This window comes from Agelaius tricolor, unplaced genomic scaffold (genome assembly GCF_023055355.1).
Source record: "Agelaius tricolor isolate 1412-34295 unplaced genomic scaffold, bAgeTri1.0.p SCAF_8, whole genome shotgun sequence".
In the NCBI taxonomy this organism is placed as follows: Eukaryota; Metazoa; Chordata; class Aves; order Passeriformes; family Icteridae; genus Agelaius; species Agelaius tricolor.
Genome location: NW_027269268.1, coordinates 23,431,160 through 23,458,474, shown reverse-complemented (window position 1 = coordinate 23,458,474; position 27,315 = coordinate 23,431,160). Strand labels below are relative to the sequence as shown.

The following is a 27,315-nucleotide window of genomic DNA, read 5'->3' as shown; positions in this document are numbered from 1 at the left end:
GGACAGAGGTATCACTTTTCAGGTTTCATGCTAGTTAACAGAAGACAAGTTTTAAATTAAAATTAAGGGGTTTGATGTTTGCCAAGTTTCTATTCTCAGTTTTCATTTAAAAAACTCTTCACTATTATGAAACTGCAGTAGTTTAAATGTGCCTATGGCTAGCAAACAACAACACAATAATTTAGGACCACTGTCTGCATTTAGTCCCCTTCAAATTGAATAGATTTACTAATAAAACAAAACAACAAAGTACTTCAATTAAATGAAACATCTAAAGCCACAGGCAACACATGCATTTTTATAAGCACTTACACATAGAGACAGCCAAAAACTTGCAGGTATTGAGGTGACTGGTTCTTTCTCTTATCATCATGACATTGGAGGACAAAGCAGTTTTCTCCAGACATGACCCATCCATTTCCCCAGGTCCCCAGACATCCTCACACACGCTCACACAGATGCTCTGTTCAAAGCTCACAGGAGAGGCAGCAGCTACTGAAGAGGGAATGTTTCTCTATCAGCATTCAGCCCTGTCCCCTCACCCTGGGCCTCCACATTCCTGTTTTCACATCAACCCAGCTCCCAAATGGAAAGTTATTTCTCAGCACTGGAATGTAAATGCATTCATCAAAAGTGATGCAGAATCTGAAGGAAACCTCACAGAACCAAGAAAAGGGTTTTCAGTGTTAAGCCCTGTTCTTTTTTCCTCTTAAAAATCAGAGATCACTCACATAGAAAATTCAATTTCACTAATGACAATTTTGCAAAAAGGACAGACAGAAATTTAGGGTTTCCTCTACAATGTAGTCCTAACTTTTATTTCTTTTGATATTCCCTACACTACATTAGCTTAAGGTTTTAGTAAAACTACTTCTAAGTCTCACAAAGAGAGCTCCACAAAGTATGGTCATCTCTGCAGTGCACATTCTTCTGCAAATAATAATACTGTTACAGCTTTATGTGTATGTAATTGCAATATTTTGAACAAAGCTGCTGGTTGAGAATAAAATCGATGTAATTGATACTTGCTCTGAATCAAAAAGAATTTTCTATTTAGACAAGTTGTAATGGAAGGAAAAATACAAGTAGCAAATTTTCTTGTTCCTCAAGTTCTTAGAATCTTATAAGGTATATGTAAGCAAGGAAATTAGTTCCATACAGATTTTGCTGCTTTTTTTTAATAAAAAATTACAATATAATTAAAGTAGAAATGTAATGGATGATTATTGAAATATTTTATTCCAAAACTTCAGAAATCAAGATATTCAAAAATTCTCTTTGTTCTGAAGTTTTCAAATGGTAGGTACAATAGGTTTAATATCACTGAAGTGCACTATTTGCCAATGCAGAACATCTAAATAAACATGGAGATTAAAGTAAACATTATCCTTCCCCACCTTCATGCAACCAATCTCTTTATCTGTGCAAGACTGTAAATGAATAAATCCATAAGCACAAGGCTATGCACAGTTCAGTTCAGTTCCTCAAGCTTTTAACATATTCATGATAAAAATGGATCTTAAGTTACATAAACTCTATACTTCAAAGCACTTTTTGTGAAAATTACATTGCTTCAATTGACACCTACATTTAGAAGAATCATAGAAAACTACCAAAATGAAATACAGAGGTATTGCATGAAGCATATTTAGAATTTGAAGTTATGTAAGCCAAAGTGTCTTCATTTGCTCTTAGGTGGCCCTCACCCTGAAAATGCTATTTTTTTTATTACCATCACCATTTTTCTTATTATTTTTTTTTATTTTTTATTACCATCACCATTTACATTCAAGTGCTATCCACTTCATTTCCAATCTTCCTTCTGTCATCTAGTTCTCAATATCAGAACAGAGAGGAGTCCCCATCCCATTGGATGGATCATGTGCTGCATGTCCCACCTGCACACTCCACTTCCTCACAGCAGTGTCGTGACTGAGGAGGTCATGGCAGGCACCTGCTTTCAATCACTGCATCAATTATTATCTGATGATACAGAAACAAACATGAGCAGAATGTCTGCTCTCCAAAAAACTCTAAAATCAAATCTTGATCTAATAATCAACATTCAACTAGCAACAACAACATCAAAATATGAGTTAGATTTAGTTGTAAAGCCAACCAGTCTCACTGAATTCCTTGATGAAATATAGAGCAGTAGTAAGTAGACGTCTAGAAGGGAAACAAAATGGGGACTATTTTTTAGCTCTCATTTAGAGAGATAAGAAGGGATGCAGGAGGAGAAACTTGACTGACTCTTTTCCATTAAGAACTACTATATTTCATTTTGGTATGTGCAGATCAGAATGAAAAGCATCTGTCCCTCTACATGGTTTATTCTAGGTAGGTTTCTTTATTTAAGCTAGGTTTAGCTGGGTTTCACATCAGTGTGCTCTGAAACCCAGACCTCAATCCAACTCATCCTAGCCAAGGAAAAAAAGAAAGTAACAATTAAGAAGCTCATGTACATGCACAAGCCATTCCCAGGGGAAGGCATAAGTGCTCTGATGAAAACTAAATTTGGCGTGGCCATTTTCTGACCCCTCAGAAAAAAGGCAGAGCCCGTCATGCATGCAGAGCCGCTCTAACGTGAACAGCGCTCCACTGGGATGAGGCAGGCAGCGAGGGAAGGCAGCAGGGCTTCCCCACGCTTAGAGCTGCACGCTGCAAACTGTGAAAGAAAGAGTTTGTCAGCTGAAAGACAGGGAATCTTCATACAGAACATCAAATTATCTGATAATATAGGCTGACTTCTTTGATTCTCGTTTGAATTAGTGCCTGTCTTTTAGGAAAGGCAAGTAAAGATGCAAGGGAAGCCCAAGCTGCTTTTGACTTGTAATAACTATTCTTTTTAAAAAAAATGTAGTGGTCATCTGCATATCAAAATAATAAGTAGATCAGGGTTTTTTTTTTTCTTTCAACTTATTTAATTCCTACAACATTATTCTATTTATAGCACTTTTTTTCAGCAAAAGCAAGTCGCTACTTTACTGAAATGCTTTTCAGTTGAAAGGAAAATTGAGATGCTGGCAAGTTGAAGAGGCATTTGCAGAACTGTCACTACTTGCAAATCCTGGAGACATGAGCTCACTGCATACCATGGATAAGGATGATTAGGCTTATCCAATGTCATATGATAGCTTAGGTGTTTACAGTCCCAGATACAACAGCTCATGTGTCAGGGAAGGGACTCACTTGCGATATCACAGCTAAGTACACGCCACTTAATAATACCTGGGAGGAGTGTTTCACAAGGGAAAAAAGCCTGAGACAGCCCTGCAGCTCCTTGCTTGACCAGGGACCCAAACCCTCTGCTGCCTGTGGGGGAAGAGGAATCATGGTGCCAAGGATAATAACCCTCCTGCTGCAGCAGGAGGGTGCAAAGAACCCAGCAAACAGACAGAGAGAATGCTTGATGACTAACCAGGCCATATTAAAACTACAGAATAAGCACATTTATAGTAAATTAATGCTTTTAAGTAATTCCTGCTAAAAAGGTGTAGAAGTTAAACTCCAGCCGGAAACTTTAGTGAACCTCTGCAGTGTTTTGAACACTTTTAGTTAGCATCCTTACAGATGACAGACTATAGTGCTTTATCTATGTAATACTCATAGGGATTTAATTCTTATGCAAATGCAACCCAGATCAGAGGTTGCATTAATCTGCTAATTTATAGCTGACTACTGAAAGCACTTCAAAAGAAGTTCCTGAAAACACACAGTGAATAATTTGAAATTAGCTAGATTCTAGAGATTTGTTTCCATAGGAAGTCCTCTCAGTCAACCCTAAAACATGTGATTTATGATCATCACACAGTTGTTCTTTTATAGCAGATTACTGTTTTGAAAAGTGAGGTTAATTATAAAATTTCACCTGGTTACAAGAGTGAATATGGTAGCAAGTTTGACTAGTTTAGGTAGAAAAATTAAGTAATTGTATAAAGTTTCACATTTGTTACTTTTCATAATGTAACATCGAAACTAAAACAATAAGCTGAAAAATGGTTTAAAATCCTATATGAAAAAGTGCTTTTAAGAATAACAAATTGTTTTGCAAATTTACTGTAGAAAGGGTAGACTCTCAGGGTCTTCATAGCAGCAGGTAATCCTGAATACTTTTCAGAGGAGAATACCACTTAGTGTTCCTTTACAGCCCTTTTATATATACCACACTAAAGAAACATTTTGATGGCATTCTTCTGTTGAATTCAAGATATATATTCACAGACTAAACATACAATTATACAAACAAACAAAACTGGAACCTACTAGGAGAGGCAACAACGAATTTAGCTTGTTGCAGCAGTTCAGCTTTGCAACCTATCTAGAACAGGAAGCTCGGAGGCAGGTACCTCACCAGCACACCTGGGAATAGACCCATCTTTGGGAAAAATTACCCTTATTTTAGTTTTGAATTAGAAGTTCTCATATTATTTTATCTCAGAAAACATTCAAAGATGAAAGGTTTTCTCCTAACCTATTTTTTAGCTTATTCTTTCAAATAAATAAATAAATGAATGAATAAATGGTTTGAATAAAGACAGCTTTGCTTATGCTTCATGTCAATGACGTCTGTGTTGCCATGGAGATTGCTGTGACATCACAAGATCTACATAATGGTCTCAAAGAATGAGAAGTTGTTGGAAAACATTACTTAAGAGGCAAGACCTTGTCTAAACACAGCTTGGCTTATTAACATTCATGAAATTCATTAAAACAGAGGAGTATTTTTCCAATGTCACACAAAGACTTTAGATGCTAGTTCCTAAATGAAGACTTTTTATATTGAAAAATACATAATAAGCATTTTTACATCCCCCTAGAGACTTTCATAGTTAAGGTACTATAAATTTTCATGTTTTTTTGAATTACTAAAATAACTTGACACATCATCTAGGTTTTTAGAAGTAAAACAAGACCATGTCTATTGACACTTTCCACACACACTTACACACTTAACTCATTCAATACAACTAATTCATTCACATGGAAGGCTAAACACTTTCCTTCAATAACAAGTTTCCATAAATTAATGTACAGAGCAGATGTATTCAAGATACATATGTATATTTGTGAATGAATAAACAAAGTAAACCAGTGCAGATGTAGTGATAATTTTGTTTTAGTTATTTATATCATAATTTGAAAATAAATTATTCCTAACTTGAAATGTTATACCACGTCTTGTACCCCTAGATTTGTTTTTCAGAAACATTTGGAAATTTTAGTATCAACTGAAGGAAAACTCTCAGACATTTTCAAATCTTCTACAATATGGAGCAACACTTTGTTAAAAAGACAATTTGTGGAAGAATTACAGTAGTGGAGTCACGCTAAGAATCAAGACAATAATTCTAATTCCTTTCAGTTATTCTACAGTCCTCCAAATACACAAGTAAACATCATCATTACTTCAGCTTATCTAGATGGTTGTTCAGCAAAATTAAGTTTATGAAAGTTTAGATCCTGAGAGGTTCACACGAGGCAAAGAAAGGGCAGTGTCCTCTGTCCCCTCTCTCTGCCTGGGTATAACTTCTCATTTTGGTATTCTTTATGCTATATTTGCACACAGTTCCTTTTGTTTTAATTTTGAGGTAAGCAATGACCAGATTACTTCAGTTCATTACATTTCTAAAACTTGTCCAGAGATCCTGAGAGCACATAAAACAAACAGGGTCTTCTTTTGACCTCAGCAAGAATCCTATAATGCAGTTTTCCCAAGTAACTGAAGGGGGCCTTGATGTTTTGCAGGTTTGTACTACAACTCAAAACCTAAAGTACTATTAAATTGAATCAGAGGAAATCTTAAATCAGAAGGAAGAGATTACATAATAGGACATAATATCCACTGTGAAAAGGCAACTATTTTCTTCAGACAAATACCTATAATTAACTATGCAAGCAGTAGCAGATACCCTGATGTAATGGGTCTCACATTTAACTTTTAAATAACCATTTACTTTATTATAAAGAGAATTTTCTCCTACGTAATTTCTCAAAAAGGATTTTGAATTTTTTTCCTCATCCCCATTTGTATGCAAGAAATTTATTACAATTTCAGAAAACAGCTTTTTAATATTAAAATCAAAACTGAAATTTTAGAAAAAAAATTTCAAAGTGTGAGTACTGTTGAAATAAAATATATCACATAATTATAATGTACAGAAGAGCAGTAAAAGCAAAAACAAAGATGAGCAATGTTTCCAAGATTGTTTAGATGTTGCTCTTAATGACTTCAAATTGTGACATGCTCCATTAGAGACCCTAATGCTGAGTTTAGAAAGGTGCTTCTAGCCAATGAGACACAAAATAAGCTAAAAAGAAGAGTCAGCAATGAAACCATACTGTTTCAAGGCCAGCTTTTACAGCAGCAGATTTTAGAAACCAGGCAATCAACAAAACAGCACCAAAATTTTTGAACAAGAATAAAACGTCATCAGGAAAAAAAGTGAGTGTTTCTAGTGGAATTAATCTTTTTTGCACCCAGATGGATGGGTGGGGGAAGATAATAACAAAAAAGCCCAAAAAGCCCCCACCACTATTCCAGCATATTTTTTCAAAAAGAAGTCAAAAATTTAACCCAAATTTTTTAAGATTTCAAGAAATGGGATCTGAGAGGTGGTATCAGTCAGAGTCATCAAAGATTATGTTGCCTCTATCAGCTACCTTAAAGGATTCTCCTTTCCTCTCCTGCTTTTCTGCTCAAAATTATGCCCCATGAATCTGGGTTGTTAAACTCTTCTGCTTATTTTTATTTTTTCCTTATGGTCCTTTTCAGTTACTTTGAGCTGTTAAGATACATTCATGGTTACACAGATAAAATCTACTGCCTGTGTTATCTTAGATTTTGTTTTTCATTGGCGCTGGCAATATCCCACTGAAAAATTTTCATTATACTTAATCTGTAAAGCAAATGCAAAAAATAACCTAATTTGGTTCACAGGCAAAACTCTCCAAAAAGCAGTGGTCTGGATTTATAAGGCTGAGTACTTTGTTTCTATGCTCTGTATCACAAGTGCCATTTTTTCATTAAAGTAGATACACTTCATTTTGAAGTATTTTCACAAAGCCACAGTTCCAATGAGGAAGATAAACACCACTGAAGTGAATAAAGCAGAATGTAAGAAAAGCCTAACTCCTTTCCTTATTCAAATGCACTGACAGAGGCATTTAGAAGTGGCAGGAATTGTCATCTTGACTCAGCTTACAATTACCACGCATGAAACTATGAAACACCAAACCCAAGGATCCCTTGAATCTGCAAGCTCTGTACCACCAATTAATGGTGTCTCCCCTATGGAAAGCCTATGAAATTGCTGTGAACATTCCACAAATGCCCCTGAGCACCAGCAGGTGATCCAGACCTTCTCAAGCCCATCGTCGGGTCTTTCACATAGAAAGAGACAGAAATCTGCAGCTGTAAGTTTATACATCTAGAAACTGGTATAAAGTTTGCATTTGTGAGCTCCTGTAGTTTGCTTTTCTCCTACCATGGGCATTTCCATCCCTGAAAGCCTCCTCCTCCTGAAGAGGAATCAAAACAACTCAGGCTCACTGAAAACATATTCAGGTCATTTGACACTTTCGGCTTCATTGTTATCTTGTCATGACAAACTTGGCAGAAAGCCTGGTAGCACCAGACACACACAACGCTGAATTTCTATTTTTGTTTTCAAAAGATGCCAGTGTAATAGATTAAGTCCCTTAACATTTTATCAGCTCCACAAAAACAAAATTCCAGTAGCACTGAAATATGACAGGAACAACACCAGACACCAGCCAATCTCATCATTTAGGAACTGTCTCCTCTTCTATTTCCCAACACCTCAGATACTGTCATGATCAGTCTCAGACCTCAATAAACTCTTCAATTACTCAGCAGAACAGAAGATGGATGGGATAAAGGATAAATTAGCTGTAAAAATAGTTTTATTTATTCATATTCAAAGAAACCTGCACACCATTTTTTTCAGACTCTAAGGACACTTTTGGGTGACATGTAGCCTGTGCTCTGAATCACAAATTTTGCTGAAATAGCAGGCAACCTCACAAGACCCATCAATTTATGGCTCAGCTAACTCAGCTCAGCCAGAGCTGACTGTGTCTGAAGTGATGCAGTCAGCCTCACCTGAAACCCTCCCCACATGCCCTGCCTGCCAGCCAGCTCTCGGGGAGCTGGGCTCAGCCACAGCCCCATGGCAGCTCCAGCTCCTCCAGAACCTCATAAGGAAGCCTGCAATGACCCACACGAGCAAGTGCTGGATTTCACTGGCAGCACTGACCATCATACCAACAGGAGATGAGCAAATTCAAGGTAGATGGCCAGATCAGGCACTCCCAGTAAAATGCTACCTCTTGTAAGCAAGATTTTATTTTCTCTAGGAGTTGGAGTCTCAATAAGTACTCAGTCACACTGTGCTGTGATACACCTAATTTTCTGCTTGCAGGTAACAGTAAACATCTCCATCCAAAAAGAAAAATGCAGTCTTTTGGGTAAATGCAGACAGAACAAAGCAATTAGTGTTCATTTCTCCATGTCTATTTAAAATTCATTCTGATAGCCACACAGTCATAAATGGACTGACATCACTACTACTTCCAGCTTCCTCCTTCAGCTCATGATCTCAGTCTTTCCTAGATTAAACCCTAAGATCACACTCCTGCATGCCTCAGTTTCAATTGATGGGACTGAAATGCTGAGCCAAGGCATTCAAACCAGACAGAGGACAAGGCAGCAGGGAGGTCAGCCCACAGCAATACCACACTCTATGCCTGCCCACCAGCCCTCAGAGACAATCATGAGCACGGCTCCAGAACACCAGCACCTTGATACAGACACACCAACACAACAAACAGGCCACAGGAAAATCCAGCAGCAGCAAAACCAGAGAAGTTTTCTATTCAAGACAGAGTTTCATGGGCAACCTAAACCCAAAGCATGCACTTCCAAGTAACTTCATAAACAGACTTTAACAGATGTTCTCTGCAACTATAACCTGGGAAGTTATTTTTCTCTGTGAATGTCCAGTGTATGGTCTTGGTTTCCATCACAATGCTGCAAATCCTTAGCCATAAGCAACTCAGAACCTGGAGAAAGCTAAGTAAGCTCCACACAGCTCTTGATCAACTCCCTCTGCAGCTTGAACAACTAAACCAGCAGTTCCCAAAAGTACAACTCTGAGCCTCCCACAAGTCCATTGTTCTAAAATTCTGTTTCCTGCTCAGGGGAAAAAAAAATTTAGGGGATTTTATCATGGTTTAAATATTTGTGTATACTGATCACTCCCAGTTAAAATCCCAGTTTCATTCTGTTATCTCATAGGTGTCAGCCAGTAATAGCCAATATTAATAAATTCTAAGTTGCAAATATATGAGTCATAGTGAGAGCAGGATTTTATCATTGTGATTAAAGCTATCAGCATAATTTTACTGACTCAAAAAAATCAATCAATTCCATATTCAGAATATAAATACACCATCAGTTAGATATATGTAAACCACACAAAACAGCATGATTCAGACATCACAAAAATTAGGAAGTATGTTTGAGATACATAAAGCTCTATAACTGCATCTAGATAGCCAAGGGCTCTGCTCCAGCACCATTACACTCACATTCATTACCTGTCAAAATAAAAAAGTCTGCCAAAATCCCGAAAGATTACTTTCATAAGTTAATGAGGATGCACTTGGATGAGGACAAAACATTCTGCATAAACTGAGTTTTTCTATTGCTTTACACCCATTCAAAAGAAGTCCATAATTTGTTCAATGACTCTCTATTATGATTAGATATTCCACTCCATTTTTTAAGTTGTTTTAGTATGGGAAAGACCAGAGGGCTAAACCATCAATATTTAAACACATACATCCCTCTTAATTTTGAAAATCATGAAAAATAGATGTGCTTTCACTTTCAAAACTTAAATCTTTTAATTAGAGGAAAAAGCTTAAATAATTGCTCCTGTATGTAAAATCTGTGAACTTGCCAAAGGGAAAGCAGCTTTCCATTGCCATATGAGGCAGTGAGAGGAGGACTGGTTGGAGGTAGCAGCAGGGAAGGAGAAGAGGCTGCAGGAAGGAAGCAGCAGATGAGCAAGCAGTGCAAACTAAAGCCTGGTTTGCAGGTGGCAATCAGCACTGCAGGATGCCCGAGCAGCATAGCACACACTACCCAGACAGGCTGGGAAGCATTCTGGGAGAAAAGCAGAAATCCCCAAGTACCAAAGCCAACAGTCTGAGAAAAACTGCCCAGCAATTCTGTATTTTGTTGCTGCTAAGAGATGGCTGCATCCTCTGGAGGCCAAGAGCAGGCACGAGGTCCAGGAGACCTTTTGGTGCTGGAGCTCCCATTCAAGGAACACAAAAGAACCCAGTGGAGTCTACACTAGAAGCAAAGCTCTGGTAGAAAAACCACACAGGAACTCCAAGCAAATGGCCAAACATGGTGAGAGCATGCAGCAGGCCAAGGCAAGCTGGAGGCCATTCCAAAAGACATTCAGAGGGACTGTCTGACAGAGTTGCTGTCAGTGGCCATGTGAAAACACAGGAGAGCCAGGACAGCCCCCAGGGAATTGCATTTTCCACTCATTTATTTTCTGGAGTTCATACATAAACTTCATTCTACCATGTGAACTGCTTCAGGGTACAGATGCCCAGGGGAAATGATGAGGGCACTGAGTGTTAATTTGTGCTAGTTTGATGGTCATGGTGGGAGGAAAGAATTAAGGAATGTTTAGTTTAACATAATATATGCCTGATATGTTAAAGTAAATGAAGAAGTATGTAGATACTAATAGGAAAAATGAGGGGAAAGGGGTAGAAGGGAAAAGAGATGGTCTCCCTCGTATTAAACTGTCAAATTTCACAGTTGTAATTCACAGAAATTAACAGGAGAACAAGATAAAGCTTTACTTCATGTCACCAAATAAATGGCAGCTTTAATTGTTCAGAGCACAGTTCTTTAAAATCATGGACTGTATATTTTCCCAAAATAATAAATTAAAGACAATAAAATCCAGCCTTATCTTATGAACACTATTTGCTAGCTGATGGCTTGGAATTTGAACAAGCTAAACTGTATTACAACAGGGAAATAAAATTAAACCCATGCAATTTTCAAAAAAAAACCAGACACGGTTTAGATGTTAAAGTTTCTAAAGCTAAACACTCAATTTAGGACTTCATGTATTCCAATATCCCATCTTGAACAACTTATTTTTTTTTAATTTGGAATTAAAGACTTGCCTAGTAGCTAGTTACAAGTAATTTTACAAGTCATCCAGTTCATTATAAAACCTTGGCAAAAATTGGCAGCTTTGACACTCATTTTGAACTGTTTCAAGAGGTAGCTATTTTCCCATATCTCATATCCTACAAAGCTGGTTCATTTTGGACTGCTGTGCTATTTTTTATTTACATGGGTTTTAGTAGTATTGCTGCTGTTACTGTCCATTTTATCTCATTGCTGCTTCCAGTAAATTGTTCTTATCCCAACTCATGATCTCTGCCTTTGTGTCTCCACCAAAGAGGGGAGGGAAGTGAGAGGTGTCTGGTTTGGGAGACCCTCATTAGGTGGGGGGCACTAAATTAGGGTGTGCTGCTCCTAAGCCACAGCAGTGTAAAAGCAGGGGGGTGGTCATTTCTTATGCTTTTAGACATCTTTGTGGTGGGGGAAGAAGGGACTTTTAAAAACATTCTTATTCTCCAACTATATATTAACTATCTGCCAAACCTAGTGTCTCTAATGAAAGAATTTTAAATGGTACCTTAACACTAGAAATGAAAGCCAGGGACACAAGGATTTGGAAGAAAGAAATACAGTAAGTTTACCTGACATGATATATAAAACAAAAGAGCATTTCCAGTGGTACTCACCAACCAGTCTGAGGATGCTGTATTCAAAACTAATGCAGGCAATTCAGCTATTAGAGGACCCAAATGCAAATAATATGCTGAGCATAGGCAGTCAAAAGCACTAAGGTACCTGCAAGTGTCAGCTCAAATCTAGTGAGAGCCCACTATCCTGCTCTTTACTAACTCACATGCCAACTACCACAAAGTTTTAAGAGTAAGGTCAAATTCTGCACAGGACTGAGAACAAACCTGCAAAGCTGTGGGCAGATTTGTCCACTAGGTCTGTCTAAGTTACTCTGAGATATGACTTTTGCTCTGGCATGTAAATACATTCATTTTAAAGGAGTGAAATCCAAAAAAATAGCAAATGCTCTTGAAATTCAGGGGTTGGAGTGGGGGTGGAATTAGTGGGATGACAGCACTTGTTTTATTTTAAGTTTGGTCAGCTACTACCCAGCCACTATTCAATGAAGGTGAGCTTGAGGAGGTCAGGACAGGCACAGGGAAGCCCTCAGTCTGAGCAAGGACCAGCAGCACCAGAGAACCTGTCCAAAGGGATTTACTGCAGGTGCATGGGGCAGGTTGACAAAAAAAAGAGAGAATAGTTTTAAAGTGGGGGAGAAAAATGAGGAGTTTTGGATGGCAAGATGCTTAGGGGTGAATTACATTTGGCTCTGGGAAAAAAAAGTTAGGGAAATGAGAATTTTCTAAGTCAATTGTATTTGGAGAAAGGAGCATACTTCTTGCTTTCTACATATTTGATTGCTCCTACACAGACTTCTTGGCTCTCTTAATCAGAAGCTACACATGTTGCAAAATAATATCCTTGTGGCTTTTTAGATGGGCAAAGATTAAATGGATTAACCTGAGAAAAGCTCACATTAAAATAGTGTAAATATTAATTTACTACTGCAAATTTAATTTACTCAAATGACAAACAAAATCAATTACTTTGCAATGTTTAGGTCTCTTCCTATCACTTGATGTCAGTGATGCATGAGGATGTGCTCCTTTTGCTAAACCATAGCCAGCTCATTTCAGCAGTAATAGGACATCAAGATGCACAAATTATGCAATGCTCAAAAAGGCCCTTGAAGTTTTTACCCCCTGTATATGCAAATAGCCAGTTTCAGCAAACACTTATCCAGTAACCATCTTCTGTCCACTTTTGACACTATTGCTCAGATTCCAGAATATCACCTTATCAGTTCCTTCTGGACAGCAGCCTTTTCATTAGGTCTCACTCTCTTTTTTCTGAGCACCCTAACATCTTACTTTGGTATTTCTGCCACTCATTCTCTTCTGCCTGGCTTGTATAACTGAGCAGTTTGCTATTTCTCTCCCAGCAGTTCACTGGCAGCATAAGTAAAGCTGGAAAACTTAATTTTCATCTCAGGCCATTTTCTCACTAAATAAATCAATCAATAAATCATTTATTAGCCACCAATATTCCAGATCAGAATTTTCACCTGGGTGCCCTCTCACTTTTGCCAAGATTTATATTCACGGATGAGCCTAAAGCCCAATTGCAACTTACTCATTTAGAAAGAAAAAACCCCAATTAACCTTGTCCTAAATTTTAATAAGGCACTCACCTACCATTCAATGACTACAGCTTCTAAGCACAAAGCCCCTCACTAGAAAGACTCTGGTTTTACTCTCCTGAAATACTTTCTATCTCATATAATTAAAGTTTCTTAATTTTGCTTTCATGGACTTAAGTTATCTTTTTCAATTAATAAATTGCCTCTCTCTCCAACACACTAGCTTTGGCATCTACTTGACCTCACCCACAACTGTAAAACCTATTTGTATCACAAACTCCATGCCTGTATTTCATTAAGGTATTAGACACTGTCCTAGATGTCATTTTACACATTTCTCCACATGAACAGCACTTAATGCTGTGCTTACTGCCACAGGATCTGTAATTTTCTGCTCATTCTACCAGGAAGCTCAAGCTCATCGTTTATCTTACTAAATCTCACCTCTCTTCAAGGTGCCCAAGTGAGTGAGGGCAATATTGCTGTATTTCAGAGAAACAGAAGATATTGCCATGGCCTATATACAGCCACCCCACATTAATACCTGAATGCATCTCTTCTCCTGGTATTGTCAGGTAGCACTTTCTGCCAGCTTTTGTCCTGGCACTGCCTGCTCATGGATGACATATGGGACAATTTCCACTCTGCCACAAGTTGGGCTCCTATAATCCCTTGTTGTGCTACTTTTTCCAATAATCAGTTCTGCACCTTCAGCATTACCTATTCGATGGCACATCTAATATACCTTTTTATCAGCAGTGCCTGACAGACACAAGACACTTGGTTTCACCAAGAACATGCCACCATCATCAAATGGAAGTCCCCAGACTTGCACTGCTCTCCCACTAGAAGGCAGATTTGAAGATCTAATGTCTCATTTGCCAACCAACACTAGCCATGAAGTGGTTTCCCACCTTTTAAAATTGCAAAAAAATTTCCATTTCTTTCCCTATCATGATACTATACAGAGATGGGTCATTCTTTCATTCTGCCTTTCACAAATTTTATTACATGCCATACACTTTAAAGCAGCCTTCTAAGGTAGTCTGAATGAATATGCACATAACCAGCTTATTTTAAAATAATTCTGCTCTGCTTCCATTAAAATGATCAAGCTTAGTCACTTTAGTCTAAAATCCTTGCAATCACTTGCTTTTTTTTCCATAGCTCAAAATAAGTAATTTTTTTTTTTTTTTTTACTGGAGCAATATAAATGTTGAGTACCTCACACTCAAACTTTTTCTTTCCATCTAATAAACTGCTCTTCATTGAAAATCCATTTGCATGATGTTATACAAAAGCAGCAAAACCTGCAGTAACATCATCTAAGAATATACTAAAACATGCACCAAAGATTTGTGCACAGTAAGTAAAGGAAAACATCCACATCCAAATTCTAGTGCATCCTATAATTTGAAGTATGATTACTCACAGGAAGAGACTACTCAGCACTTCACTCCATTTCTCAGGTTTTTAGGTTTGGTTTTTTTTTTTTAAATCAACAACATCTGCATGACACTTTGGACAGTTATACACTGTCCACAAAGACAGACTTTCAATTCTAGCTATGGGCATGAAACAGTTACCACAGCTACTAAAGGCAGGAGATGTGTGTTTAGATTTGTTCTTCTGTGATTCATTAAATATAAAACACTGCCTTTTAATTCTAAAAATTCTCTACATCTCATGATTTATGTTTAAAATACAGAATGTAGTACATTCATAGCTGACATACCTGCTCCTTGGAAGAAACATGGATTCTTTAATGAAGACTGAACCAGACAGCAGGATATACCAACAGGTACCAATATCATCAGGGCTGGAATAATAAAAAAAAAAGATAACATAGTTTAAAACACTTGATTTAAATTACTCACAGCAGTACCGAATTTGCACTACAAAGGACATCAAAGAGGCAAAAATGCTCCAAACCATGGAAGGAAGACATAATTCAATTATTTCAAAAATAATTCCATGAAACTATTCTAATTCACACCTGCAAACATATACATTATTATAATGCTCAATTTCATTCACTTGACTTTATTAAAAGCATCTATCTATTCATTTGGTAACAGCCCAATTCAAATTAAATATAACTGTAAGTGATTAAAGGAAGCCAAGCTACAGTAAATATGCTGTATTGTATTCTATCAAATGCATTCAAGAAGAATGACAGTTCTTCAGTTCTTGCTGAAGAGAGCTGTAGCATCTTTCCCTCTATAAATTAAGGCATCCTTTCCCAATACTAGCCATCCTCTTCTCAAGACAATCTTCAAGACAGAAATTTTCCTTTCTGCATCAGCATGCCTTTCTCCAAGGTTAGAGACATTTGCAGATGGCAAACCTACATCAGATTTGCCAGTCACCATTATGTGCTGCTGCTAAGCACTGCCCCTTTCACATCTCTTCCTGGCACCAGAATAAATTCCCAACAGAAGGGGCAACAAGTTTCTCTTCAACCTGTAGAGGAGCTGGATGAGGAAGACTTTGTCATCCAGGCACATTCATCCTACTGTAGATTCAGATGTTGCTCCTTGAGTAATACAAAATCCTTTTCATATTAGACTCTTTTTGGATAAGTGAGTTCAAATAACGTCTGGACACGAAAATAAAATAGCTGCAGTAGAAGTCTCACTCCATGTTGACAGTGCTGAGAATCTCCCCGCTGTACTTCAGTCTCTACCACTCCTGCTTCTTGCAGAGAAACTGACTAATTGAATTCATGACTAATGGAGTTCACTGTTATGAACTGCATGAGAATTCTTATGGAAAACCACATCCCTAGTGACACTAAGAGATGCAGATTACTTAATGAATTTGTAGCACCTTCATTTTTTAAATTATATGTCTCAAGTCTTTAGCAACAACTAGGTCTACTTCAAGTAAGAACAGCCTACATCTTTTAACAATGATGACAGCATAGTATTAAAATCTAATCTTAAATCTTAGTAGGCAATGTACATGTTAGCAGTGTATTTTTCATTTTAAGAACTGTAATTTAAGAAGTACATACACAGAAGTCCTCAAAACAAATGTGCTAGTCTAAAAGAGCTGAGAGCAAACTGTCCAATCTAAAAACATGTTCCATTTTCATTTTCCACTGTATAATGTAAGCCTGAGAGAGAAAGGAGAGGAACATAGAAAATTAGCAGAGGAAATTGAGGGAACACAATCTATGGCCAAGAACAGAGGAACTGAACAAGAAGATGGAGATTGTATTTCTTTTCTAGCAGCCAATGTCCTGACCAGTGAAGTGATGCTGGTCAGCCACACACACCAGAAGTTACAACATCTTCAAAATGCAAGATTTCAGGAATACTTCTTTATACTGATAGACCATAAAGAACAAAGCAATAACACAGTCCCACTGCTAAAACAACAGCATTTTGATTCACATATCTGAAGTGTTCTAAGCTGCCTATTCTGAAATGTGCCTCACTTGCTTCTTACATGGGTCTGTATCACCCTCAAAATTTTTGGTCTAGAAAAATCAACACTGGGCATAAGTGCAGAGAACTAGGTTAAACACAAAAAAAAAAAACAGCACTTCCAACAAAAATATCATTCCTAAAAACATTAACATGCACCTGAGTAAAGTTAAACATCTTCAGACTTTCCTTCTTTCCCCACTAATCCTATGCTGACAGGCACACAACAGCACTGCTGCTGAACTGGAGGTCTGTTAGGGTTTTTATTATGTTCTTCAATACCTGTCATTCTACATACAAATAATCTGGACTAATTATCACAGTTGAAAGTTTTTGAAATAGAAATTTTCAGCAATGGATACAGACAAAGTCATTTCCCAAATACCTGGGAAGCAACTGTACTAGAATGTGAATAATAATTTTTCCATATGGATTACAGCACATTATATTATCACATAATAAGTTTTGTGGTCTTGGGGGTGGTTTATTCCTTTCCTTTTCCTAAAATCTGGCAGTTTGACCAAGTATTAAAGTGTAGTTCATAGAACAGAACATGGGGTCACAGATTTTATAATTCTAAAGCAAAAGTAATCTAGAAGATCTTCCCATGCTTCAAGAAAGGCATTTCCAATGATAAAATAATTGAAGTAGAAGAAAATTAGACCAATAGAAATTATTTTAACTTTTGCAAATCTACTAACATCCAAGATCTTATGTCCTCATTTGAAGACCTGATTAACTTTCTGAAATCCTCTCTCAAACCTATTTGTAAGGAGCTCCAGTTATCTTTTCTCATTGGACATCTTTTAACTCCAAAGAGAAAAGCAGCTACTAGCTTTCACAAGCACCAGTCAGTATATATAATATATACAGTCAGTATATTCAATATGCAAATGCTTAAGACTACTTTTTAATCTACTTTTGAATCACTTAACAAACAAACAAACACCTAGAATGATTATTCATTCAACTGCAATGGTTTGATTGCTTCTTATTTAATCACACATAGCATGACTCTTCACTCAGTTAATCGTCCATCTCTTCTTTTTGCCAATTCACAGGTTTATTCTCTTTCTCTGCAAGTTGTCTCTTCAGAAGTTGTTGGTACTTCTCACTTATCTGTCATGAACATCATACTTTATCCACTTTGTAAATAATCAAATTAAGCATCTCCTCATTTGACAGCTAAACGAACTGATTAAAAAATAAACCAAACTTGAGGAATACCATGTAATTGAATTTGTTTTCCCTTTGCTTTATGTGTACTTAGAAACTGGCTTTATTTTTACAGTTACCTTTGAGAATTTCTAAGCTCTGAGCTATTTAAATCATGCATATCTACTGAACTCAACACTTTAATTATCTAAATAAAAAAGAACTTCAATATAGCTGTGTCACAGTAGTGGAATATTACTGCAGAATGTGTCTGCATTCAAGGTATCTTCCCTGAAATACACTTTGTATTCTTCTAAAATTTTTACTGTCAGCCAAAACATCATAAATATTTCCATGTCTTCAAGAGCAAAGAACATAGGTAGGGTATTAATACTCTTCATTTTTTACAACTAGTAGTGTCTTAATATAGTCTTGAGCAAAACATCTGAAAAAATCCCACATGTATAGCAAACACATTTCTTTCTCCAGAACCCACACGCTTCTCTCAGAAAAAAAAAGGCAAATGAAACACTGATCTATTCCTTTCATATGAAAATATATTTAACTCCTGCACTTTTAACACTTGTTACACTCCCAGTTGATTAGAATTAAGCCTCAACAAAGCCATTTGGCAGCCAGCTTTTGCTAGACAATACTGTCACAAGAAACACGTGCAAGTCTTTCCATTTTAAGGAAATGGAATTCTGGGCTTTCCACAATCCTATTCAAACATCATGTGGCTTTCAATCAAGCTTCCATGTTTTCTGTACTATGCTTGACATTTGTTCATCAACAATGCATTTGCATTCTTCAGGACTTTTGTGCCTGTCATGAAAGACAGAAGAAACTATAGAAGAAGCAGATGCTGAACTACAAAAGTACTTCTTCAGGCCACCTGAGGACTCATGCAAATACCCATTTTACCAACAGAGAAGACTTATATTTGAAAGGTTTTCTTTGCATTCACATTTTACATTCAATTTTAAATATTAATACTGAATTCTAGAGAATAAGCCTAATTGTAAAGTTTTCTTTCACTGCTAGAATAGTGCCTACCCCTGGCAGCCCACAGAAGAATCTAGAAACTTTATTTGTCCTAAAGATATTTCTTCTGCCTAAGAGACAACGGAAAATTGTTCTTAAAAGGCTTTATTGCAGACAGGACACTTCCCTGACTGGGTTTGCAGGAGGGCATTAAGTCCACATAAGCACTTCACCAGGAATTAGCTGAAGCAGGATTGATGCTGATGACCTTCCCACAAAGGCATCCTTCAAGAGACAAGGGGGTTTTTTTCAGCTTAGGAGAGTGAAGGGGAAAGTCCATAGCACCTGTCAGTCAAGCTGATGTAAAAAGGAAAGACATCTGCTGAGGTAAGATCTTTCCTATTACTGGTTTAGTAAGGATGCCACTGCTGGCCAGCATCACCACAACCACTGAAGCAGCAGTTGTCACACATGAGGAGAGTGGAAGTGCAGAGAAAGCTCCACAAAGCAATGGAGCTGCTGAAGGGTCTGGAGCAAAGTCCTGTGAGGAGCAGCTGAGAGAGCTGGGAGTGTTTAGCCTGGACAAAAAGAGGCTCAGGGGAGACCTTATCACTCTCTACAAGTGCCTGAAGGGAGGCTGTGGCCAGCTCTTCTTCCAGGCAACAAACAATAGGACAAGAGTTAGCCTCAAGGCGCCCCATGGGAGGTTTAGATTGGATATTGAAAGGGTGGCCAAACACTGGAACAGGCTGCCCAGGAAAACACTTGAGTCACCATCCCTGGAAGTATTTTAAAAATGTGTAGATCTGCTTAGGGAGAGGGTTTAGTGGCAGTGCTGGGCTAATGGTTGGACTCAATGATCCTAGAGGTCTTTTCCAAACTTAATGATTCCATTATTCACATCTGGCTGAAAGCAAAGCTCACCTAACCCAAAAAACAGCACTTCCATTCTAGTTTTGAATTCCTCTCTGCTCCCTCCCTCTGCTCTTGCAGGGCCATATGCACAGTGGGAATAGAAATAATTGAAATCAGGAACTATTGACACACGTTCATTTCAAAGCAGGCATACAGAGACCTTTCCAGGCAAGACTTTACCCTACATGTTAGCCTTAAGTAACAGAATACATTGCTTCAAGTACCTAAGACTGAGGGAAAGTTGTTGTTTGTTTTGGGAACTTTCTTCAGCTCAGCTCCTGTTCTGGGTATTTATCTGGATGAAATGTAGGACTGTTAAAAGTTATACAGCCTACCAAAAGCAGCAAAGATACCCACTTCCCTAGTTACAGAAAATAAGATTTATTGCCAAGAAAGTTAGATGACACAAGCAATTTATCCTGCAGAGAATCAGAATGAAGTCAACCCCAAAGTCACTCATTAGGGGCAGTAAGAACAACAAAATCAATACACACTCATTCTGTCCTGAGTGTGTAAGCTTGTGCTTCTGCAGAAACAACAACAAAAGGACTCCAGCACCAAGATTTAATGTTCTTCTTTTGTAACTACTATGATAGAGCTACCCACTGATAAATTTGAAGAATATTCAGTTTTAGCAGCAACCTTACAGTGGTGCAAAACTGAAAGCCAATACCAAAATAGCCACCAATGTGCAGGTTTTATTCATAACCTGAACTTCAGTTGAACAAAATTTGAATAAACTTCCTTGAAATCTTAACTTTTGTATTAAAACACTTTCTAGAGCAGAGGATTTCCTGGGGAATCTATATATAATTTCCCAGAATGCCAGAGAACTTGACTTACAGGAATTCAGGAGCTAGAAACAGAAAGGCATAAATTGGATTGCCATGTGTTCCCATTGTGTGTCCCTGCCCAGCTTCCTTGACATAGTCCTTTAACACAACTACAACCTACAGCCAGACAGGACACCTTTCTGCTTTGGAAACCACACAAAAAACTGAGGACAGAACTATAGAAGAAACTTCAACTAAGAAACTAACTAAGAAACTTCATAGCTGACACTAACCGCTCTGTCTGGAAACTTCAATTGTGTCATTATGCAATGGCCTATGACATCACTGGGTTGTCAGCCCTGATGAGTTTAGACAGTATTTTCAGACTGAGGCTTTCACATTTTCTAGCATATGACTGTTTTCTCTGAGACCTCAGAGGCACTCAAAGTTCAAAAATCAAGAAGAGCTTATAAATCTCAAGACCGACAAAATCCGAGAAGTTTGCAGGCTTTCTCACAGTCTCCAGCACTCGCTCCAAACTCTTCATGCTATGATCTATTTATGCCCCGAGAAGGGGCAGCTTCTTATTCCCAGACCAGCATGTAGCTACATATACAGGACTTGAAACTAAAGCTTTATTTTCTAATTAAAAATATTTTATTTCTATACAAAGCAATCAGCAGCACTTGCATGCTTGCAACTACACATTTGTAACTTTCTATGTGAATTATATATTAATGGCATATCAAAGAAATTCTTCACAAGAACACATATTCTTCACAAGAACATATATGTCCACCACATATATCAATTCTGTAATGAATCTGTCTACAGAAGCACAGGTGTTCCAATTTTAGCTTTCAGTTTCCTGATTACTTAAGGTGCTGAAAAACGCTCCAAAATATTAAACTGCAATAAATATTTAAATCAACCTGTTGAAAGGCTAAATAAATCTCAAATATCTGTACCATCTGTAGTGTCTTCCTCTATCCTAACAGGTCCTGATATATCACTTTCCTTGAAGACTTCTTTAGAAATAGTTAGATTTTAAAACAGCAATCCATTTAATTCTCATTCTCCATCAAAATGAGACACAGCACTACTAAAACCTCTGGAATAACAAATCATATTAAGCACAAGCTTACTCACTCAGGTTCAACTGAGATAATGAACATCGTAAGTATGTACAGTGGCAAGAATTTGCAGGTCTTTTTGATGACTGCTGACAAACATGCTTTAATTCTGTCAAATAAGACATCACTTCAGTGCAAAATCCAGTACCTGGACTTGAAAGCACATGCCAAACCAAAGTCTTTCCTCTACTGCCCACCTTCTGATCATTGGCTTCTCAGCCAACTCCTTTAAAACAGCACATGAAAAAAGCTAAGTAGCATGCAGGTCTCAGTGGAAACAAGCATGGAAATTACTTCCATATTATTACTGCTTAATATTCCTTTTATACTCGTGTCTGTCTTGAGACAGACAAGTGTAAGCAACAGAGGTGTCGCTGTCACTCCACCACTGGACTTCCAGCAACTCCAGATGCTGGAAGGACCCTTAAGTCATCCTCAACATCAAGAATTTCCTTCCATTCAGAGCTATTTTCAAGCTACAACATAAAAAGGTCATGGATTCAGCAAGAACAATTTCTTGGTTGTGAAAAAGCTAGTTTGATTTACGGAGACAATAATTCTTTAAAATTCCAACCACTAAAGGATTCATTCAAGAGTTACATTAAACTACATATAATACCATTCTCCTACCATCTGAAACACTTGTAATTGTTTTGATAACTTACAAACCAAGGTGTACCTATTACATTTTCATGTAATCATACTCAGTGTTGCTCAAAGTAGAATAAACTCCAGAAAGTAAGCAGAGTCATTCCAAAGACATTGCTCATGTTCCCAGGTCTCCACTTGAGAGAAGCAGAAACAATGGAAATTTGACATGTCAGAACTGGGAGCTCTTTCAGACATTTAAGCACTACATATGAAAAAACTCCCAAAGAACATTGCTCTGCAAGCTCATGCTGCATAGGATCTTGTTCCAGCAGATTAATCTGTCTGTTTCTCTTTGCTCATTTTAGTTATCCTCTCCATGCTGAGAGCTATAGGTAGTTTATTGTTTTAACTGAATTATCATTGCCAGAATTAGACATTACCCTGGGATGTCAAACATGTCCAAGTTGAACAATCCTCTCAGGTAGACATCTCATTGCCTGAAGATCCTGCCCACTAGCACTGCAGTGTTCAAACACAGAGTAACCAGAGAACTGCTTACTAACACTGTCAGCACTGCCTCTAATCCTCCTTATTAAGCCAGTAAAGCAGTTACCTGACATCTGCCAGACCGCTTCAGATGCTCTTGAGGTATATCCCAAACACAGAAGATAAAAGAGATTGATACTTGATGCATTACCCACACATAATTTTCAAATATTTTTCTTCTTATAAGAACACATTGAAGTTAGATTAGAAATAAGAATAAATTTGAGAAAGAGTTAAAATATATTCAGTAAGAAAACTGATAACTCAGAATTTTGAACTTCTGATTTTCACTAAACAGTGTGCATATTTCTACTTATGTCCATGATTATATATGATAGATGGTAACAAGATGAAAACTTGTGTCTTGACTCCTGGTAGCAACAGTGGGAAATGCAGAAGAATGAACCATAGTAAACAATTCCCCAGTATTTATGAAAATAAATAATCAGAAGAATATTTTTCTTAACAGTATTTAAGTTATTTGTATTTTTTTTTTTTCACTTCTGAAATAAAATCAGTGAAATAACACAAGAATGTTGGTCAAATTAGAGATTATTACAGAGAGTCAGTAACGCCTGTCAGTCTAAGACAGTGGATTAAACAGGCAATTAATAAATACATTATACAAATATATGCACACAAGCTAATTGACCTATTGTCATTGAAGTCTTGATATTAAACTTGTACCATGAATTAGTCCTTTGTATCAGAAGAAAAATTCAGAACAAAAATTATAGTCTCCTAAATCACCAGAAAACAATTACAGAAGCAGCACAATAAAATGATCTTACACCCAAAACACTCTGAAGGCAAGACAGACAAATCTGTCCTTATATTTTACAACTTCCTAATGCGTCACCACAACCAAAGCTTTGAGTGCCTCAAAGTTCTCAGAATTACAACAAAAATATGATAGCTTTCAGTGAAACATTTATAGTAAAGAGGGTGCAAAACCATTACTTCAGTCATCATTCAAGGAAGTCTCAAAATCAGGTCAAACAATAACACAAATTTGGAACTGGCTGTGCAAAGCCAACAGACTGTAACATTGATCACTGACACTATTAAGAAGCCTTGATTCAGTGTCTGTTTATACAGAGACAACTGCCAAGTCCTTCAATGTGTTTATTTTAATGATAGACATTGCCTAAAAAATTCCCTACCAAAAATGTATCCACAACACAACATATGAATCAGGCTCCTGATTTACTGCAGTGCAGAACTGGCAGCATCCCAATGATATTTTGGCAACTGCCCAACTATCAGAAGGCACAATACACCTTTAAGAATATTTTCAGGACAAAACAGAAGAGGCCAGCCCTGCTGCAGAACTTCTTTGCATTATTAAATGTACTGCTGCAGAACTTCCACAGAAACCTACAGATGCAGAAGAAGCACAAATGAATACATGTATTGCCTGCAGAGATCCACCTGAAAATTCTGATACTGACCCAGAGATCATAGGATCATTTAGGCTGGAAAAGACCTTTACAATCATGAAGCCCAGCCATTAACCCACCACTGTCGTGTTCAACACTAAAACCATGTCCCCAAGCACCACATCTATGTGTTTTAAACACGCCCAGGGTGGTAACTCAACCACTTCCCTGGGCAGCCTGTGCCAATGCTTGACAATCATTTCTGTCAAAAAATCTTTTCTGATATCCAATCTAAACCTCCCCAGCACAACTGGATTCTCTAGCAATTCCTTTTTGTACTCTTTTAGGACTTAAGTTTTCTTAAGTTATCTGTAAGATACAAACAAATACAGCTATAGACCACATACACTGCATCTATAAAAGCACTCCCTCTTAACGGAATTTCAGTAAGTTGGTCTCATCAGTGCTGTTCAGTTTAAAAATGACAAGACCCTGAGACTAGTTCAGTTGGCCAGAGCAGAGTGCTGATGATGCCAAGGTTGTGGTTTTGATCCCTGCATGGGGCATTCACTTAAAAGATGGATATGACAATCCTTGTGAGACCTTTCCAACGCAGAATATTCTCTGAGTGTGTGTGTGTGAATAGCTACAGAAGATAGTTGCAGCTCATTTTTGTCACACTTCAAGTCAGGCAATGCAGAAATGTACAGCAACTTTGGCATAAATTTTTGTTGGTTTACTTGCAGTGCTTCTGTCCTCCTGGGGGTCTTCAGGGCAATATGTTACCATGAAAGAACCATGAATTCAATAAATGACACTTCTATTGTAGGACATAAAAGTGTGACTCTTGGATTCCCACTCTTAAAAAGACTACTCACAGATCTATTTCTCACCTGTCCTAGTGCAGAACTACTGCCCTGCAGCATTGTTGGGACATTCTGCTCTACCTCATGAAAGACACTAACATTTTTATCTAAGAAAACAATCAATGTTTGACTAGCTACCAAGAAGTTGTGCTCCTTTATTCCCTTTACAGACTTCCTTTGTTTCAGGATTTGATGGCTGGGCCAAGCCAGTCCTGGAGAAGGCTGCATGACTATCCCAACACCAGTGTGTTTGGGACTTGTGATTTGCCATGGTGATATAATTCCGAAAACTTGGCTAAGGCTGGATGGTGATATTACTGCTAATAGACTTGAGAATTTAGTTCTAATCATGGAAATTTCAAAAATAATCAGCTGAAATTACATCTCTTTTTTACAGCCTTCTCCACTTCTCATCCCCTTTTCCCTCCCCATTCCACCACCATACAAGCACTACAGTCTTAATACAAGTAGATGTTTTTCATTCCAGACCGCACGACAAATTGGCAATGAGGAAAAAAATCAAGACACCACGTAACTAAAGCTTTTTGTCTCACACCTGCCTACCACAGTCAATAACTTAGAAACTAATCAGCTTGCTATTTCTCATTTCAGCTGTGAACATTCTCTGTAGTAATAACTGCATTTTACACGCAACATTTTTCCCCTCCAATCTCCAGTTCATATATACAACTTCTACTTATCTTTCTCCGCGCTGAATTTTATTAAAGGTTGCAAACTGAATTACGTAAAAGCACACAAATATTTTGACATTAGACAAGAGCTTTTTCCAGCCAGACATTAACACTAAAATTCAGTTCAAGATGTTCAAGAGATAACTACTCTTTTTTAAACACTTGTCCTTTTTTAAGAGCCACTACCATCACAACCACTAGTCTACTAAGTAGTCTACTGTTAAGAACTTTAATCAAAAATTAAATCTTCTCAGCAGGGACATATGGGAGGTAGGAGCATATATCCTATCAGGACTTCATTTGAAGGATCTCTTAAAAAACCACACTTCACAATAACCTGGACTGGGGTTTCCTTCAAATTTTTAAAAACAATACAAGCAGTAACTAAGTTAGTTCCAAATTAAATTGCTCAAACTACAGGCAATGTAATCACAAAACTGTGTTGTGCTACAGCCTGGCAATTCACAAACATCAGGCTTTATTACTGAATGACTTTAGACTGCAGGTCAGCAAACCTTAACATATTTTCTGCCAATCCAATATTCTTAGTGAAAAAATAAGGGGAGCTGAAAAATATACAACACTTCCTTACAGAAAGAGTAAACCAAATACCACTGATGCATACACACAGAAATATCAAACAGCATGGCTGAAAAACACACACAGCCCTCACATGACTAATGAGGAGGAAAAAAGGGTGCTTGTTTCATTAGACACGTACTCATTTGCTTACATCCAAAGCACTTATTGCCAAAGAATCCTCTGCCATCATAGCACAAAATTCAATTTTGATCTGAAAAATTTTGTTCAACTGTAAAGAGGTATAAACACCCTCTACAAGTCTGCTAGAACTTTGTTTTCTAAAGAAAATGCTAATTGGAAGTTCACTGTTGGTGACATCAAGAATTACTATCATGCAGATATGAAAAGAGGACATTTTTTCCTTTGGACTACTCATAAAACATATAATAAGTGACGAAAATAAATATATTTTAATGAGATCTCTAAGTAGAATAAAGGTAGCAAGTTAAAAAAAAGCAAAACAAATATGCATGTCAAGTAAGCCTCAGTTCTGAAGTTTTGCTTTGCAGGTTTTAAGCCCTTTTGTCATTAACTTCCCATCAAATGAAAGGAGTAGAATGACTGGCAAATGAAGAATAACTCAAGCTGAACTGCCACTTCTAATAACCCAGTTTCCACTGAAACAGTGAGATGGCTGTAGGGTTTGGGAATTTGTCACTACCATGTACACCCGCTGATAGTAAAGTAAATGCAGATGAGATGAGCCAATTTTAAGCAACATGCTCCTTTTTATCCCTTTGGTCATAGAAAAAAAAAAAATCTATAGAGCTACTATGAAAATTAACAACTTATTTTTTGGGTTTTTTAATGTAGGATAAAATAACTGCTGTGCTTGTAAGGAATGCACATAATTATTTTCAACATTGTGTGC

At 37.4% G+C, this 27,315-nt stretch overlaps 1 protein-coding gene across 8 annotated transcripts in view; it reads right to left on the bottom strand.

Annotated features, from left to right (window-relative positions):
• RAPGEF2 (Rap guanine nucleotide exchange factor 2) overlaps positions 1–27,315 on the bottom strand; it is a 184,654-nt gene that overhangs the window by 94,369 nt on the left and 62,970 nt on the right. For all 8 annotated transcript variants that reach the window (XM_071431977.1, XM_071431967.1, XM_071431969.1 and 5 more), the window contains exon 4: positions 15,133–15,216. In XM_071431977.1, coding sequence (XP_071288078.1) covers positions 15,133–15,216 — 84 coding nt within the window. The remainder of the gene's footprint in view (positions 1–15,132; positions 15,217–27,315) is intronic.